This window comes from Syngnathus acus, chromosome 16 (assembly GCF_901709675.1).
Source record: "Syngnathus acus chromosome 16, fSynAcu1.2, whole genome shotgun sequence".
NCBI lineage: Eukaryota > Metazoa > Chordata > Actinopteri > Syngnathiformes > Syngnathidae > Syngnathus > Syngnathus acus.
Genome location: NC_051101.1, coordinates 7,388,120 through 7,406,201, shown reverse-complemented (window position 1 = coordinate 7,406,201; position 18,082 = coordinate 7,388,120). Strand labels below are relative to the sequence as shown.

Below are 18,082 nucleotides of genomic sequence, written 5' to 3'. Positions count from 1 at the left end.
ACCATAGAGTCATCCCAACACATCCTCTCTCATTGTCATCCTGAATAGTCCTGAATTCTACTGTAAAATTTGACTATCATAGCAGTAAAATCGGCAAGAGTCTGAAATCCACTCTGTTCTACTGTCTCCCCCTCTATCCTCGACTTTAGAGGTCCTTCTACAGTGTCATGGTGGACGAACTGAGGGTGTCACTGAAGTGCCAGCGCAGGCTCAAACACAAGCCTCAAGCAGCCGTCATGGCGAAAACGGAGGAGGTTATCAACATGCACACCTTCAACGACCGCAGACTGCCAGGGAAAGAGACCATGGCATGAAATGGGAATCACTTTCCCACCCTCACCACCGCAGTGAGGAGGCTTGTAGAGACACTTGGGAGAAACGTGGGGGAAACTGGTGAAAGGGAGGGTGTACAATTTGGGTTATTTTGACATTGAGCAGAGGTGCTTGAGAGCGCATTGACAAAGAGTCACTTATTCAAGATAAACTTGGTTTCAATAATATTTCCTGTGGAAATAACTTGAACCGAGGAGAATTTTCAGCAAGTTACCTCATTATTCTTACCACAATAAGGCGCAAAGTACAGGCAGTGAAGTTTTTAAGCGTGAAGAAAAGGGGGGGGGGGGGAGGTTGAGGTTGGAATATTGTATTATTATATTACTGTTATTATTATTATTATGACATTGTCAATAATGGTGGAATGGACCTTATCAACAACATCATCTTAAGTTACTTGAGCATCTTAATCACAAATTGCTTTGCTATGACCATAGCCAAATTACATATAGGGGACAGAAAAGTGGAAACGAACAACGATTTTTAAACATGGATAAAATAATCAAGCAAGCTCTCAACTCAAGTTACCCTCAAGCCTCAAAGCCTGCAATGAGTGCAGCAGATTTCTAAATTGTACAGGAAAGTACTGCACTCCTTTGTCACATATATGATTAATTGAAAAAAAAAAAAAGATATCATCCATCGGGCAATAAGTGATATTAATTTATTTGTCTTTCAGAGTACTAACACTTTTAGTCTTTAAATGTAGTGTATGGGATGGATGCAGAAATATAACCAAAGAATGCATGGTTTAGGGCCGATAGAGCAAGCTGTTGAGTTCCATGTATTGTATCAGCCTGTAGTCGTAATTAGGCATTAATGAGGTGCGTACACCATTACTTTCAATTTAGAGGAATTATAGGATGTGATCGGCACACCTCCATGAATTCAAAACAATCACATGCTAATAAACTGTATTTATTCAAGTATTTATTGTTTTATTTATGAAATCCATTGTTTATACAGTTTTCACTGCAGCAGTAAATCGAAAATTATGTCTATGTATTCTACAGTTTCCTACAATACGCTCTGTGTGATGTCTCTTGTGGCTTTTTTTCAGTTCTTTTACAAAAAGTCTGATATTTATGTGCATTCACAATTTCTAAGAAAAAATGTTTTGTATAAAGAGAACCAACATTTTGTATTGGATTTTACCACTATGAACTCCACCATCAAGCGTGTTCTTCATGGTGGTAGGACAGGGGCGTAGCCACCATTGCAGAGGTTATGGGGACAAATTTTCATGAGTCAATCTATGTTTGCTGGTGACCATGGCAGTTTCAGGCCATCGTGAACAAGATGGGGATGGTCGTGAGACAAAACAAACAAGCTAAAAGTGGGGCTCCTGTAACCACTAGGAACTTCCTGTAAATGTATCTTAAGCCAAATTTGTTGAGCAAACGATCATTCTCTCGAGTTCAACTACTCTCCATAGTGGTCAAAGAACTAAATAATCCAACTGGTCAAGGTAAAACACAATGACAGTAAAGCCTAAATTGCCAAATAATTAAGGGGTGTATTGTTTAATGTCATATAAAAAAAAAAACAGAACGCCATCTCAGCTCTTTTATTCTAAACCATTTAATTCACCAAAATGTCTGCCGTGAAAACATTCTTTGATACTGCTTAATGTTAAATGTGTGTGTGCGCACGTGTATCCGCCGTGCCATAGTTGGGCGTGCGCATGCTGCACCGACCGAATGATCTCCCATCAGAAGTGCTCTGGTGCTGGCACTTCACAGGAGGGTTTACAAGTTCCTCTGCTCCTTTGCTACCCTTGCCATGGCTACCGCTGTGTTTGACTAGTGAGTGCGGGCTAAACATGCTGCCTTCACGTGAACACGCACATGGTTTTCATTTCGACCAACCAATAGGACCACAAGCGTACCGTGGAGAGTAATCCATATGGATCATGGATCAATCCATTGCATCACTATTGCCACTGTTGAAATTCAAACGCATTTGGCGGGTTGGCGCCGTCAACGCGACACTTGTTAATGTCAATCCCTGCTTTCAAGGGCAGCTCGTAAAAACATGTTAAAAAGGAAATGAATACTTGTATGTCTGTAACCACCCTTCACGCCCCAACTACGCCCCTGCAGTATGGTACTCCAGACTGGTAGTTGCAAAGCTATTCTAAGCACTGACCAGACATACAGGAGGAGTGTTCTCACATCGGTGTGCACCCAGAGTGACCCACTGATGTTTTGGAGAAATTAACTATTTTTTATCATGACAACATATAAAGAAAAATATTTTTACCTCATGTGAGAAATGCTTATTTAGAACATAGTTGGAAACGAATACAGTGTATGTATTCACACAAAAGAAGAAAAACTTAAAAGATGCCTAATCATTTTCAGAGGTGTAAAATCCGGGTCCGGAAAGTAAAACCCTGCCACAGTTTGGCTTGGGCCACAGGGCTTCTATTCAAACCAGTTGGTAAACAAGCTAGTTCCCCAGGAGCTTGTTTACCTGCCAGCTCGGTTGATTAGAAAGAAGCACCTGAGTCTTTACTTTCTGGACCTGGACCTTTAATTATTTGCAATCCTAATTCATGATGCATAGGATTCAAAGTTGAGCAAACATGTGTAAATGGTTTTAAAAATGTATCAAAGAAAATGTGGATTTGTTGTGAAAACTAAATTCAGTGCACTGTTTACTCTTTGAAGTTGATGCACAAGTTCAAAGAAAATAAAGTACAATATTCACAAAACATACCTAGTTTGCATTGTTTTTAACTGCATGTGTATGGATTCAAGATGAGAAAAATATGATGAAATACTAATGCATGCACACTGTAATGTGACAAGCTGAGCAGTCGTGCAGGTCATGCAAGTGCACTGCCTAGTTTTATTTTTTTTGACAGAAGTACCCAATTTTTTCAAGTTATCAGTGACAGGGGCATCACTAGGTTTTATAGTCGCTAGGGGACAGACAGGATGTGAGCTGACATAGCGCACAAGCACAAAATTTCCCTTGCAGCCAACAAAGACTTAGAAATTGCTTCTCCGCAATTTTGGACAGGTTTAACAAAGATAGAGTATAATGTAAATGTTTTACGCCACTATTGGAGTTGTAGTGTTAGGTTAGTTGTTTTAAAGGCAGTAAAAAAAAAAAAAAAAAAAAAAAAACAGGAAGTATGTTTACAGCACTAACAAGAAAATCGATTCATATATTTTTACACTGCTAATGTCTGCAAAAGGATATGAAAAAAAGAAAAGATCACGGTGTTTCTGAGACCAACAGCTATGGGGGATCGAATGGCAGAAAGCAATTCCAGACAATGGCAGATGGTGGACTAAGAACCTCATTGTCTGATCACAACGCACATGCCCAGATAGCTGCACGAGTTCAAACCATGCTTTGATTGAGCTGTCAAACTTGGGATGATTCCCTATAGGGAGATGTTGAAGGACTACACACACTCAGATAACTTCAGGATGGAGCCTTCTAACATGTGCTTGTACCCCTCCAGCAGACTCACTTATAGCAGCTGCAGCTATACTGAAGCTCGGCCAGGCCAGTGTTTTGGATCATCTTCTGCAGCTCATTTACAATGTACTGAAAATCAAGCAATTGCATCTTTGCAAGTGCTAAGAAACTTCCCTGAACTGTGCCCCCCCCCCCTCCTCCTCAGAAACAGACTGACTGTTTAGCCATTACATTATCAGCTTTGATACCATACATTTTGCACTTTGGCATTTCATATACAATAACACAAGTAACTTCCGCACAGCAAGTAATCGTCTCATTTAGGTGTGTTGGTGAGGTACAGTGTAAGGCACATGTGGTGTTATCTTTTGAAGGAAAATCAAACATTCATTCAAAAGCTCCAAAAATGCAACAATAAAAAAAATCGCTCTATTTGTGCTGTCTCTACCTGGTCACAAAAAATGACTCACTGTTCCCCAAACAGAAGTGACTGCAACAATTTGCCTGAGATACACTCACTCCTACCATGCATATGCTGTCACCTGTGAAATATCTCCCTTGTTGCTAGGTCAGAGCTTTTCCATGGCGACAGCTTTCACTTGCAATGACTACTTGACCAAACGATCACATTTAAAGTTTTTGCAACTCTATATGAAAATCATTCAGGTCAACGAATATTTTTACCAGTTGTGCTTTTCAAACCAGCTGTGGTGGAATGCTGGCTTCTCATGACTAGCTCTACCTGTCTGTGCTGTGTTTGTCACCTACATCAAAACCTACAGAATAGTGAAGTAAGCTGCTGCAGCCGCCTCATTATTTTTCCTCGCTTGGTCTGTTCGCTCTACTTCTCAGTGGGTATACCACAAACAGAGGTACAGTAAAATAAGGGAACCACAAATTAGATCACTTTGTAGTCCCACAATTTGGAAAATTGCATTGTTTAAGCAGCCATAGTGGTTGCAGGAAAGAAAAAAAGCAATAAGCAAGGAATTCACTGAAATGTAGCCTGGCTATTGTATCCGCTCAAGCATGTCAACATTAACTAGCAGGAGCCTGCACACAGAGCAGAGAGGGAAGGGAGCTTCACGCAGTGGCTCACAAACTCCGTAAACAGTAGCTTGAGTTGGGCCATTTTTTGGACTATAAGTCTCCCCAGAGTATATTTGAATTGTGAACAAGAAAAATGCATTGTAAAGAAGATTTAAAAAAAAAAAAAAAAAACTTTTGTGAAGTAGCCTGTTTTTTGGTATGACCAGGGACTTGATGTGAGCACAAATTGTGACAATGACAGCATCATAAATGTTTCTGCCGTTTTGTTAGTTTGCAACAGTCTAAGTATGATAGCAACATAAAGTGTCCTACCAACTTCAACAAAGCAAGATGAGTTAGTTTTTTTTATTTCCTGAAAAATTGTCATTTTGGTGATACGAGGATTCTGCCCAAAAGTGACAATGGTGAGGTAGTGCTTAATGACAAAAGAATACACTTGTCCAAGAACAATGCAAGGCAGGCTACAAGATGAATTTCTGGGTGAAACAGGGAAGTTGATGGTGAGATGAGGGGGTGCTTTACTTCATCTCTATTTATTTGTTGTTTATTTATTTATTCAGCATATGAACAAGTAACAGTAAACATTCCAAAAGGAAAGAAAAGAAAAGAAAAAGTAGTTATGGTTCAGTTGGGTAAATGAGGGACTTGTGGTGTTATGAATAAATATAATAAGTTGGGCAAGGAATTCAACAGCAAGCACTCAAGAGGTACTGGTGAGAAGAAGTGGAATCAAAATGAGGAAAACACTCAAAGGCGTACGATGGCTAAGCACGGTCGTAGCAGCTGAAGTACCACTTGTGGAAGCGGAGATTATCTGGTACCTGCACGTAGATCAGGCGAGATCTTAAACTGAGGAGTTGATTACAGATAGAGGTGCGTGAGACCGAGTTAAGTGCCCTCAAGAAAGCGACCAACCCAGCCAGAAGCAAAAACGCAACCAGAAACATAATATGAAGAACAGGAAGGACGGCTGTCAAAATACAATAAAAACTGACCACGGATTTTAGAAGTGTACGTGTTTGTGTATCACAAAGCACAAATAAATGAACAGGATTTTCTCAAACAATAAACATTTGATGAAACAAGTTACATCAACATGTATTGACATTGAAGGGGCTCCTGACACAAACATACTAGGAAACTCGAGTCAGTCAATTAAAGATAATGTGAAGCATGAATTCGCTGAATCCTCACCAGTCAGTAAAATAAAAGTAACCAACATTGACAGGCGAGATATCTCTCATAACTTTGATCATGCATTATGAATTCTGTATGTATTATTCACACACGTAGCTTGAGGATGTGGCCTTTTTCCTCTTTGGTTGATGACTTTCTCGAGGGGTTGCAGTCTTGTTTTCTCTCCACTATCTTGGCTGACCTGCTAAAATAAAATAATCATATCCGAACACCTAAAGGTCTCATATGCTCAATCTATCCAATAACTCTGCAGGGCCTAAACTCAAATCCAGTACAGAGGGAAAGCAGCCTCGTTGTCATAACATTTCATGTAAGATCAATGCTGTTCTTTAAACACAGGGAGCCACCACTGGATTGAGATGCTTAAAAAGTTGGGCAGGGCAATCAATCATCGCTAATCAAATGAAATGATTTCTTTTAGAACTGGATAATGCTAAAACTTTAGAAATTGTTGTTTGGATTAGGTGTCATCCCCTGATTGGCCAAATGTCGAAGACACCAGATTTTGGTGGATCAGCTTGTTCTTTCCTCAACCAAGGAAATTTTGTTGCATTTGTGTCAGGACGCAATTTTTAATATGTTGGCTATATCTATCTTTTCCCTGGTACCGGTGGATCGCTGAGGGTCCATGCTGGGCCTGTGCAGGTGCATAGCTTATCTGGGGTTTAGTGTCTGTCTCACTGTGCAGGGTCACTTCCATCATCCATTTTGTGTGCGCATGTGTGTGTAAATGTGTAATGTGATTTGACAAAACCAGGCTTATGTCTCCCAAAATGCAAATTTAGGTTTTGGTACCTAGGGAAAGAACAGACCTTAAGGAATAAAATAATGGGTGTTTCATGTAAATCTGAGCAAAAGTGATGGACTCAAATATGCTACCTAGATAGGTTTCCGATGCAAATGTTGGTGGAAATCCATCCATGCATCAATCCGTGCATCCATCCATTTTCTGAACCGCTTTTCCACGACACACACACGCACACACATATATTATTGTCGTTGTTGTATATGCAATATATCGTATATGCAGTAGTGTACATATCACAGTACCTGCTCCATTTCCAGGCAAATCTCCTTGTTATTCCACACTAACTGATACCAATAGTACTTCGTCAAGCTAATAGAGAATCTCTGGCCTTTCAGCCCCTTAACATATACAAACACACTTCATGCCCATTTATATGTCCTGATGCACTACATATACACCAACCACTCCTCAGGTTACTATCATCATAACGTGTCGACCTTGTTCTTGGGAAATGTACTGTATGTGATTGAGTAAGAGCTCTTTACATCGTCACACTTTACTGCCAGAGTAGTAATGTGTTTCAATCATGATCCTGAATAGCTTTCCCACAATGACTTTAAATGCAATTTAGACTGTGAAAACTGACCATGGAAGCTGTGCACTCCAGTTTAGACCTGACAGAAATGATTTGAAACCAGCATGTTGATTAATCCAGCCAAAGTTCTTACACAGTATGTAAGCATAGCCATGTGTCACCAAACTAAGAGTATTCTTTAAGGTTACAATGCCACTATACATATGCTGCCACTCGATAGATAAATGGACTCTGCTGCCCTCCCTAATATTTTCATGGCACTCACATACTAATCAATTGAGAGTCAGGCTTGGGTGCCAATGGGTTCCTAATTTAATAAAACTGTAACCCTTTAATTGCTTATTGGGGATTATAAAATAGAAACACGCATATTAGAGTATGCGTCCACAGAAGCAAATGTACTGTAAATACAGCAGTCCTAAATGACCAACAGCTTCAGATAATGTAAATGATGTGGTGCTATTTGTGGCTTTAAGTGCAAAAGTGCAGAGAGAGTCAGTAGCAAACGTGTGACATAATATATGAAATGCAGATATGCAAAATAGCAGAGGTAGTCTTATTGTGCAAATGGATGAGAGTACAGGGCAGGAGGCTGAAAGTGAGAGGTAGTGGACCGAGTTCAGCATCCTGACAGCCTAATGTATGAAGCTATTTGTGAGTCTTGTGCAGGCTTTCAGCGGGAGGAAGTGCAGCCACAGTGATGCAGCCAGTGACGGCATTTTTAATAAGGCCTTTTAGAAAGTGCACATGCTAAGGGGTGGTGCTTGAGATTTCCTCAATTTGCAGAAAACATGTATTGAGACCTCTTGGCCAATGATGTGATAATATTGGTCCAGAAAAGTTCCCCAGAAGTGTGCAACCCGAGGAACTGCTCTCTTGCTGCTCCTGCTGATATTGTAAACTACAGATAAAGGGACATCCTCAACGTGGAACCTGCCACCCCCCCCCAACAACTAATGCACCCGAGAGAACATAGACTTTGACTTCGATTTGCTTTTTTGTCATTCAATAAACACATGGTCGGTGCACATATCAAACAAAATTTGGGGACCTTAGCTCACAGCGGCAAATGAAATAAAAAGTTAAGAATCACTAGGTGCAGAGAAAATAAAAAAAACAACGTGACCTAGCGATTACATTACATCAGCATCAGGGGCGGCTTTTACAGACTATATTTTCAGGTGTGGGTTTTCAATCGACCTACAGCCAGGGGGGGAAAAAAACTACCTGACATTTTTATTATTATTATTATTATTATATGCATATATTATATTTATACGTCATATTATAGTAGTAGTAGTAGTAGCACTTTGTTACAGCTGCAGTTGTTTTTTAAGTGGTCTGTAAATAAAGTTGAGTTAACTGTCTCACCCTGCAGACCGTGGACTGTTGTATATTAATATCAAGTGAAAATAGACGACATTTGTGAGATTTATTCTCCAGCCATGTAAACACTGAAAGAAAATATATAATGGAGTGCCGAGCCATCTATTCTAGTTACAAAATGACACAGGCAGCTTTCTTGGGTAGCACACTATATTGTGGCTGAGTGCAACATTTGTCAATTATACATTCTCAGTCATAGCACAATCCACGCCTGAGTCTTTAATCACTGTCTGCACCCAATTTATCTCAGTTGCTTTGCTCATTGCTTCTTTGTCAAAACACACTGGTCCATTGTTTACAAGAGGAGAAGAAATTTTGCATGCTTTTTAATGGCCACATTTGCAATTTGTTATCGTAGAGCCATTAATAATTTCTTCGACTTGGTACTGAGGTGCTGTTCAGAGCAACAGTCGAGGGAAGGATGTTTTGTTGACAGGAGAGTGGTGTTTGCTGTTATATTTTTACATCAGCAGATCTTTCATAATTTATGGTTTTATTGCCAGGAAGAACTGCTTTTACCAACATTGTAAAACACTGTCTGCTGTGTTCAAAGTCATGTTTGGTTTACTAAAAGTCACTTTTCTCAGAATGACTCTTTTATTATGACAATAGTCTTAACAGTCAAACGTTAAATACCCCTTAAGTTGTATAGTTTGGAATTTAGTTTTCTGAGAAGTGCATTTTGCTTTAAAAGATGCACAAAAAACTAGGTAGGACACTTGCAAGACTTATAAAGTACAATTATTTATCACTTTTAACAAATCTTAGGGCATGGAAGTGGAAGAGGTCTGGTGTTATGCTAAAACCAGGAAAAGAATCACGTAGCTGGCCCTACCGAGTCTGTATCTCTCCAATACAAAATCCCTGAGACATAAAAAGGATTACTTGGACTGGTGAAGTGTCAGGGCATCTATTTAGGAAGCCTGCCTCCCTGTCATTTTCATCGGGAAATGAGGAAAACCTTTGTAATGTGGTCTTCTCCTTTGAATAATAAAATTTTAACATTAGAATTGCCACTGTTTTTTCATCATTGGGTTTTATTTTTTTTACTTGTCGGTTTTGGGGGAAATTGTTGTTTTCAAGTTTTGCCTTTTGCCTACCGACTCTGGGGAATGGAGGGCACTGAGGCTCAGATAATTCTGAATTACTGGTTCAAACCCATCTGTGATCGTCACCAGATGTCTGTGAGTCTCTTTCCCGCGAGAGCAGTTTTATTATGCTGATGAGTCTCTCATCCTCATGTAAAAAACATTAAGGTAAATATATGCACTTTTTTTTCAACACTGTTTGGGGCCCAACGGTAAGAAAATTAAATGAGCTTTAATGTTTTCACAGAATGAGAAATATTTTGGGGTCGACAAAAGCTCTCCCATGATATATATCTTTTATATCCACTTTCATCAGTATGCAGACAATGATTTTTTTATTGAAGTCATTTGTGGTTCTGTTTTTGGGGAAAAGAATGAGATGAATATTAAATTTCGTGTATCTGAGTTGGTTTAGTTCAAGAGCATGGTTTATGCCATGAGTGCTGTTGTAGGCCTACATGGAAACATCAACATTAAATGTTGCTGGGAGGTTTTTGTGTTTTGTTTTTGTTTGCATGTTGTAAATTTCAACAAGATGTTCCAGACCCATGACAGTAGCTACTTAGACAAATGGATTATGAAAGAGTGGAAAATGTAGGTTACTGCTTAGCTTGCCAGGGATGTTTGCTTTCTCCCATGTGGTGGGAAATGAGTTTCACTGACATCAATCAGCTTGCAAATTAATTGTTAGTCTTCAAAATAATTAAACTCATTTTCAAAGCCCCCGGAATATGTAATTCCTAGAATTATTAAAAACTGAAAAAACTCAAATAAATCCTTTTACTGAATGATTCTGCAAAATGAGCTGACGACTGTGTACTAATTTATCCATTTGAAACAGCATTTAATGTCAAGCCATATCTTAGCTGTTGATTTAAATCAAAAGAATTTTTTTAGGGTGTAAATGGACAAATGTTGAGAAAAAAAAAATTATTTGCCATTGATTGCATTGGTGCTTTTCTGTTCCCCAGGGGCAAGATATGGCTCACTGTTCAACCGATGTTGTGTTTGTTCATATTAAATTTCACATTTATGTAGAAGAAGTCGCTAGGCATTTTGTTCCAGACAAGCAGATATAACATTATGCACTTGTGATACTATTCAGGTTGATTGAGAGCTCCTGTTGCATGCACATAGTTGCCGACAACTCACACACTTTTTGTCTATTATAGATTTTCTTTCCGTAAACTCAACTATTTGCTTGTCCACCATGAGGAAATTTATCAACAATTCTAAGAAGTGCTGACCTCAAATGTATAACACGCTTTTTGTGCCTTTACATGCTTTTGCATGTAGCTAGAAGCCATACAGCATCTTTGCTTCAGACAAGGTCATCATGATAGGAAAAGCACTACTCAGCTGTGAGTTTGCCGGAGAATGAGCGGGGTTAATGAGACAGGACTGGTCACTCAAACAGGTTGAGTTCTGGGAGACTTAAAAAATACCTGTAATGCCTGATCCTTGGGGTGTTTAAAAAACATATTAAGACACACATTGGAAGTATTTTAAAATGTTGGTTGGAAAAAAAATTATATGACTCCTTTTAAATGTTGTAGGAAAATATTTGGTTATCTGGTAGCATATCATGCTCTATATTTAAAATTTATTTGCGATGAAGTACAGTACTAATCTGTTAAGTGTTCTGGGAGGAGAGTGAAACCAGTGACTATTTGCAAAGAAGATTTGCTCTATGTAGGAGCTAAAGAGCACGCACAGGTTTCCTCATGGGCCTATTAAACATTTAAATGATCTTGGTAAGCAACAGAGCTCATGAAAAATGTAGTGATCACTGCTTCAACAGCCCTTTGGATTTGCCATGTGAGGCAGTTTTTACATGATTACTGTGTAAATCAGAGTATATTTCATGTTGTACACATATTCCAATATGCTGTATTTGAAATGTTTTGGTATTCCATTTCAGTCACATGTATTTTAGTTCTATGCAACTAAAATACCTTCGACTTACTGTGCTTTAAACCGAAATAGGAAATCCAGGACAAGAAAGTCAAACCTCTACCACCGTTTGGCTTTCACCACAGTCAATCAGATAGTAAACAAACTTGTTTACCTGCCGGTTGAGTACAAGCACCGGCAGGTAAACGATTTTGATCCAACCTGCCTGCCCCCGTCGCCAGCCTACTGTTCGCCGCTGGATGAAAGGATGAAAATAATAAGACGATGGAGAAAAGGAGCCGGTGTAATGAAGATGTCAATTAATGAGGGACCTGCAAATTCTGTATTGCATATTAAGGGGAGGGTGAACGCTAAGGACTACAATCTCTCATTGTAGACCTCATTTATGATGACCTGATTATTAGTATTTCCCAGTAAACATTATAAATGAACTGCAGTAAAACAATCAGGCAAGGAAATGATTTTATCTGGAGTTGATATCTTACAATACTTGGTGGGTTTGTTAAAAAAGTGATAAATTTACAAATAGGAGAGAAAAGTCATTATTTACTACTTGATTTCTATTCATTTTTTTTTATATCAGTGTTTTAGCACCACAGATCATTTCTAAAATATCTTGAAAATCAAGGATGTTGTGGGCATATTTGTTCCAGCAACATCTCAATGTCACGGATGTAATGTGGTATATACGATAGCAACAACATTTAGTACCCCATGATGAGTACCCCATGATAACACCCAATACAGTATTGTTCACTCTTCAAGTTTCTATCCATTTCAAATAATGAATCTTGCCCTTCACTAAAGAGCTTCCTTTCATTTTCAGCCAAGGCTAGACTCACACTCACTGCTGAAACACTTTGCAGTCGGTCATGAAACCATGGCAACTGGAGTCACAGTCTCACAATGCATTCCAAGTTTGTCTCATTCAGATGTAGCATCTGAAAAAGAATGTGGAAGAATAATGTGGCATAAAGGAGACAAAATAAAATTGTTGAAGTGTTTAGTCCCCAATCAGGAATTGCAGAGTGAGGAAAGGCACGCTGGTTACCTTTTCAAATTACTTTGAACATGAATGGTGGAACTCTTCTTTATACAGTCAAAAGAGAATAAACTTTTTTTTTTTTTATGTTGCGTTTTGAAACTTTTTTTCCCTCCAGGCCGCAGTGATCGGGGTTATTTTCTCTACGGCAGGCTGGCAACAATTAATGGACAAAAAAACAACAACAACACTCGTTTGATAAAACAATTGCTGACAAATAGGGTGAGCTGAATCCTACAGCGAGCTTTGCTCAGATCTGATAACGATCCTGATCATTTGAATCAGGGTAACATAAAACAAGCTCGATCAGGGCTCTTGAGGATATAAACCTATCCTGAAAAGCCTTTTAATTTATGTTTTGATTTTAACCACAGCAGTAAAAGCACAGTAGTATCCCAAGTTTGCATGTGTGTCACATTTGTCAGTTCCGTTTATATTTTGATACTATCAAATGTAACAAAATACTGTACAGGGCCTCTGAGAATGAAGGTCGACACCATGGCAACAACAGAGACTTTGAAAAGTTGTTAGCTGAGAAAAGCAGCAGTGCTTGTGTGAAGTTGTTGGACTGGAACAGATATACGTTAATTGGAAGTAAATCTGACAGCTCAGGGAAGAAATGCAGTACACCACAGAGAGGGAAAGAGAAATGCTACCATTGTCACCTAAAGCCGAGAATGTATTAAACGGTAAACTCTGAAGAGTGGAGAGTTGGTCTTCATTATATTGCTTTGTTTTATTATATGTTCATAGACTATATTTCTTCTCCTAAACCAGAGTAATACAGACTACATTATTATTAATTAAAGATTAGATTCTGCAGATATGCCTTTTGAAATGTCCACACCAAACAACCATACATATCTTGTTATAATCTTCAACCTCGCATCAATGAATAAGTTGAGAGTGGATTTAAAGGTCAGTCTTTAGTTTGCAAATGACTCTTTACTGGCAAAAGGCAAAGTTGTTAATCTTAACCCTTCAGATAGATCCTTACTATCCTAGACTGCTCTCAGTCTGAAATATCATTGCCCTTTTAATTATTCCACAGTGACTAATTAGAAGGAATCCATACTGATATCAAACAAAGTTTAATCAATGTAAGTTTCCAGGATGTGTTGTGTGAAATTTAATGTCATCTCAAGTTGCAGGGACAGTTGCTCTGAGAAACTGGCTGTGTGTTTAGTCTGCAAGGGCGGTACGGGACTGTCCCCTCACTTTGTGACTGTCATTTTGCGTGTGAGTATTGTTAGTCTACAAGTTTTAAAAGAGTTACTGACTGCAGGTAAACACAGTCGCTATTTTGTTTATCTTGGGCTTTTTGCATGTAATGCAGTGAGAGTTGTAACATGAAGGCTGAAACGAAAAAGCACTTTGCCCTGATCAAACTGTCAACCATGCTGGAGGTGCCTAATGATTAGCATAATCACTCAGTCCCCAGAGTACTCGGTCAGCTTTGGTGGCAGTTGACGAAGCAAACGAGCAGGCATGATGGAAAGGAGCTTTTTTTTTTTTACTTATAATTAGTTGCAAATTTCTGTTCAGTGAATTCTCCATTTTGTTGCTGAGAGGTATGAAATCTGTAAATGTAAATAAATGCATGTGTCATGAAATACATCCTCTCCTGTTGCTTTCAAGAAACCTCGCTCCAAACACACATTGAAGTAGATAACCTAGAGGCAACTAAATGCAAATTTGGTTAGGTTACAAGCGCAAGAATATACAGCCAATGCTTTTGTTTGTATTGTGTATTTTCTACCGCACATGTTTACCTACAGGCAGTTGCTGTCAGGTTGAAGTTTTGTGGGCCCAAAACCAGGCTAAAAATATCAGTTACATATAATTTGCATAAAATCATCACCAGTCATCATGATTGAATGTTATATTTTTGTCGGCCTCGACAACCTTTTGTCGCTGTCTATCGTTTTTTTGTTATTTAGATAGTTGTGATTCTAACTTGTGCTCTTGTTTAGATAAAGCTCATGTAATTGTTCAATATTTGTCTGGTCCGTTTGCCAACCATCACATATTTGCATTCAGTTACTTTCATCACTTCCACACATATAAAAGCTTTCAAGTGCCTGATGAAGTAGCACAAAGTGTTTCTTTATTAGCGCGAGTGTTAAAGCTTTTAGCAGAAGTTAACATTATAGCCAGGTGCAACACTATATGAATATTAAAAACAAAAGTACTTAGCTTTCTTTTTTTTCTTGTGATTTATTTGATGGGATGCAATCTGTCAGGAGGATTAAATTCACTTTTCAAGTCAGACCTGCACAAGAGGTCCTCATTTCAACAAGTATTGGTAAAAAAAAAAATACTATACAAATAACCAACCAGCAAGATTCAACTCATGTTTACCTCAAATCAAGCCGTTAATTTTATTTTTTATTCATGTGTCAAGCACATCACTAACTGGTGGTTTTTTTTTTTTTTGTAAATGACACCACAATTACAATCCTCAGCAGAAGGATCGACATTGCTGACATTCAGCCTTTACCATCTCAGTCCAGTCATTCTTCGCAACAGGACTGTATGAATGTACAGTACACTAAAAACAATCCATCTTATCTATCATAAGCTACAACTCCCTTGTCATTGTTTTCTCTGGTGGGATTCCATGGAGTAGACTAAGCATTGATTAATGGGACTGTGAGTGAAAATTGTAATCTGCAGTTATGAAATTCATGACCTACTTTAAAGACTAATTAGAAAAAGCAAATGATATTTTTTATACACCACGCCTAGGATAAAACATTACTTAACATTGACTACAAGGCACATCATATTACCCCAGGGTTTTATTTTATATATATATGTAATGAATTGCCACTGTCAAATCTTAGATGGTAGACTAGACCTAGAAAATAGCTAGATTTAGGGTAGCACTTTAATGAAGGAATATTTCTTCCTATTCACCCTACCGTGAACGAATGAATATTCCATTGCTCTAATTAACAATAACTTGCTTGAGCCATTCCACTTGGAGAAGATGTGATGACACTTTAAAAAAAATCTAAATAAGGAAATAGTAACTTCATTGTGAAGACTTATTAATATCCTTGAACCTGGCCCACTTATTCTGTTTTTGCACACATCACCAGACTCTCCAAGTTTGTTCAATGAGAGCCCCTATGCAGCCTGTTTTATTTGTTACCCTGTTCCAACACGAAAACAAATCCAACAGTCATCACACCGCTCAAAGGCATCAGAAAAACATGCTGCATTATTACCGCCTCAGAGAAGAACACTGTTGCTTTTTAAAAATGATCCTCCATAATCTGTAAACAATCCGTGTTTTCAAATGTGAAATCCTTAAATCAGCTTAGTGCATAACAGTTCTTTTATAGAATAACTGGGTCACTTCAGTTAATTTACTACCTACCGGTACTGTGCAAGCCTTTCATTTTATTCCATATAAAGCTGCGTCTCTAAAATAGAAAATAAAACCTGGAATAAAAACTGAAATAAAATTTAGACTAACAGTTCACCACATGAAGAGAAGGAAAACGTTATTCTGCTACTTCAAATTGGTATCAGAACCCTTGAAGGATTTGTAGTAGAGAAATATTTAGATTTTGACACCTATTATCCTGTTAAAGCAAAACAATAAATGCACATTTTTTGCTGTGGACCTCCATAATCTGCATCACCTGCAGGAATGGGTGACCTGCACTATAGCTTCAACATGGAGTAAAAGAGACACACATAATGCCTCTAAGTGTTTATTGGATTTATAAGGACAGGAAAATAAAAGGTTAAATATTTAATTTTTGTTTTTTTAAATAATGCAATGCTAAACTTGAAATATTGCAGAACACCATGGCGAGAAGCAAACCTATGACCGTTTTTCATTTTGCTGACAAACTCCCTTGTAAATTAGCTTTAAATATTAATTATTGTGTGCTAAATTATTGAGTGTCTTAAAGCGTGGCTCAAACTCCTGAGGCTGCATACTAGCTATGCAATAAGCAGGAATCTATTTAAATGCACAGAACTTGTTCCTGCCACTTCTGCTCCTTCAAACCCTTACAACATAATGAAACATAACTGGAATATCAATCAGAGGCCTTAATAATAAAACTATATTGAAATAGTAATGATGGAGTGGATAAGCTCCAAATTGTGAGGAAACGTGTCATCAGCCGGCATCATTTTCCAATTTTGAAAAACATATTTATTAAAATTAAAATGGCTTATGAGTTTTTAAATACTCGTTTTTAAATACTCGTCCTTTGTTTCCAAGCATCAGTATGATGTTGTTTATCCATTCACAACAGAACCGGCACAACTATCCAGGTTGGTATGTTATCCTTGACAGCAAAACCCATCAGGGAGTGCAGTGTTATTTATATGGATTGTGGTGTATTTATAATGTTTATTTATCCATATGTTTTTTGCCCTCTTTATTCAGTGTGTCTGCTGAGAGAGATAGATGGCATAAACTACTTCAGTCATTTATTACTGGAAAACAAAGCACGAGAGCAGCATTGTGTCAAGCTTATGTGATTCATTGTACACCAATGCACGTTGTTCTTTTTAAAGTAAACGTGTTTGCTTTCGTGTTTGCAAATCATTCGTAACCGTGATCAAAACATTGTCAATCCAAAAATAACTACGATTCAAGGGCGTTTCTTTTTAAAAAGGCATTTCCTGTAGCACTTTGATATTTTTTTTTAAAATGTAAGGTGCACTATAAATATAATTTATTATTATTATTATTATTATTAAGGGCATTTTCAAATGTAGACTTTAAACTTCCATGTAAGATTTGTCATTAAAATACGACACAGCAAAATAAAAGTATAATCTTATTGTATAGAAAAATCCATTTTAATTGCCTTTACACATTATCGCATAGCGTACTCATAATTTGTCTAACTGCTGAGGGCAACGTTATGGCCTGGGCATGAATGGCTGCTAATAGAACGGGCATGTGGAAAGCAAAAATAGTAATATTTTTGTATATGGTTTCATTTTAAGTTCTGTTTTAACATTGGGTTCATAATAATGGTCCCACTTCTCGCTTTTCACATTTTATATCGGTTTCAGACTCTTCAATTCACTTGCTTTATCTCGTTTTCCGCTCATCATCCACACCGTTTGCTACCTTCGATTTATTCAGCTCAATCACTTGAACAGTGAAGGCAATCATCAGGGTGCTCATTTTAACAAGTTGGGAGCTACACTTGCTGCAAATGGCTTTGGTTAAGAAGCAGCTTTTATAGGTGCAGGCCTCATTTTCGTGACAGTCACTTAGGGGGAAATGCTATGCTACGCTTGTGCTGACATGA

General features: G+C 38.1%; 1 protein-coding gene across 2 annotated transcripts in view; it reads left to right on the top strand.

Annotated features, from left to right (window-relative positions):
- The window catches only part of grik2 (glutamate receptor, ionotropic, kainate 2), a 91,521-nt gene extending 88,468 nt beyond the window's left edge, over positions 1 to 3,053 (top strand). For both annotated transcript variants that reach the window (XM_037273476.1, XM_037273475.1), the window contains one exon: positions 150 to 3,053. In XM_037273476.1, coding sequence (XP_037129371.1) covers positions 150 to 314 — 165 coding nt within the window. In that variant the 3' untranslated portion in view covers positions 315 to 3,053. The remainder of the gene's footprint in view (positions 1 to 149) is intronic.
- Positions 3,054 to 18,082: the final 15,029 nt, after the last annotated feature.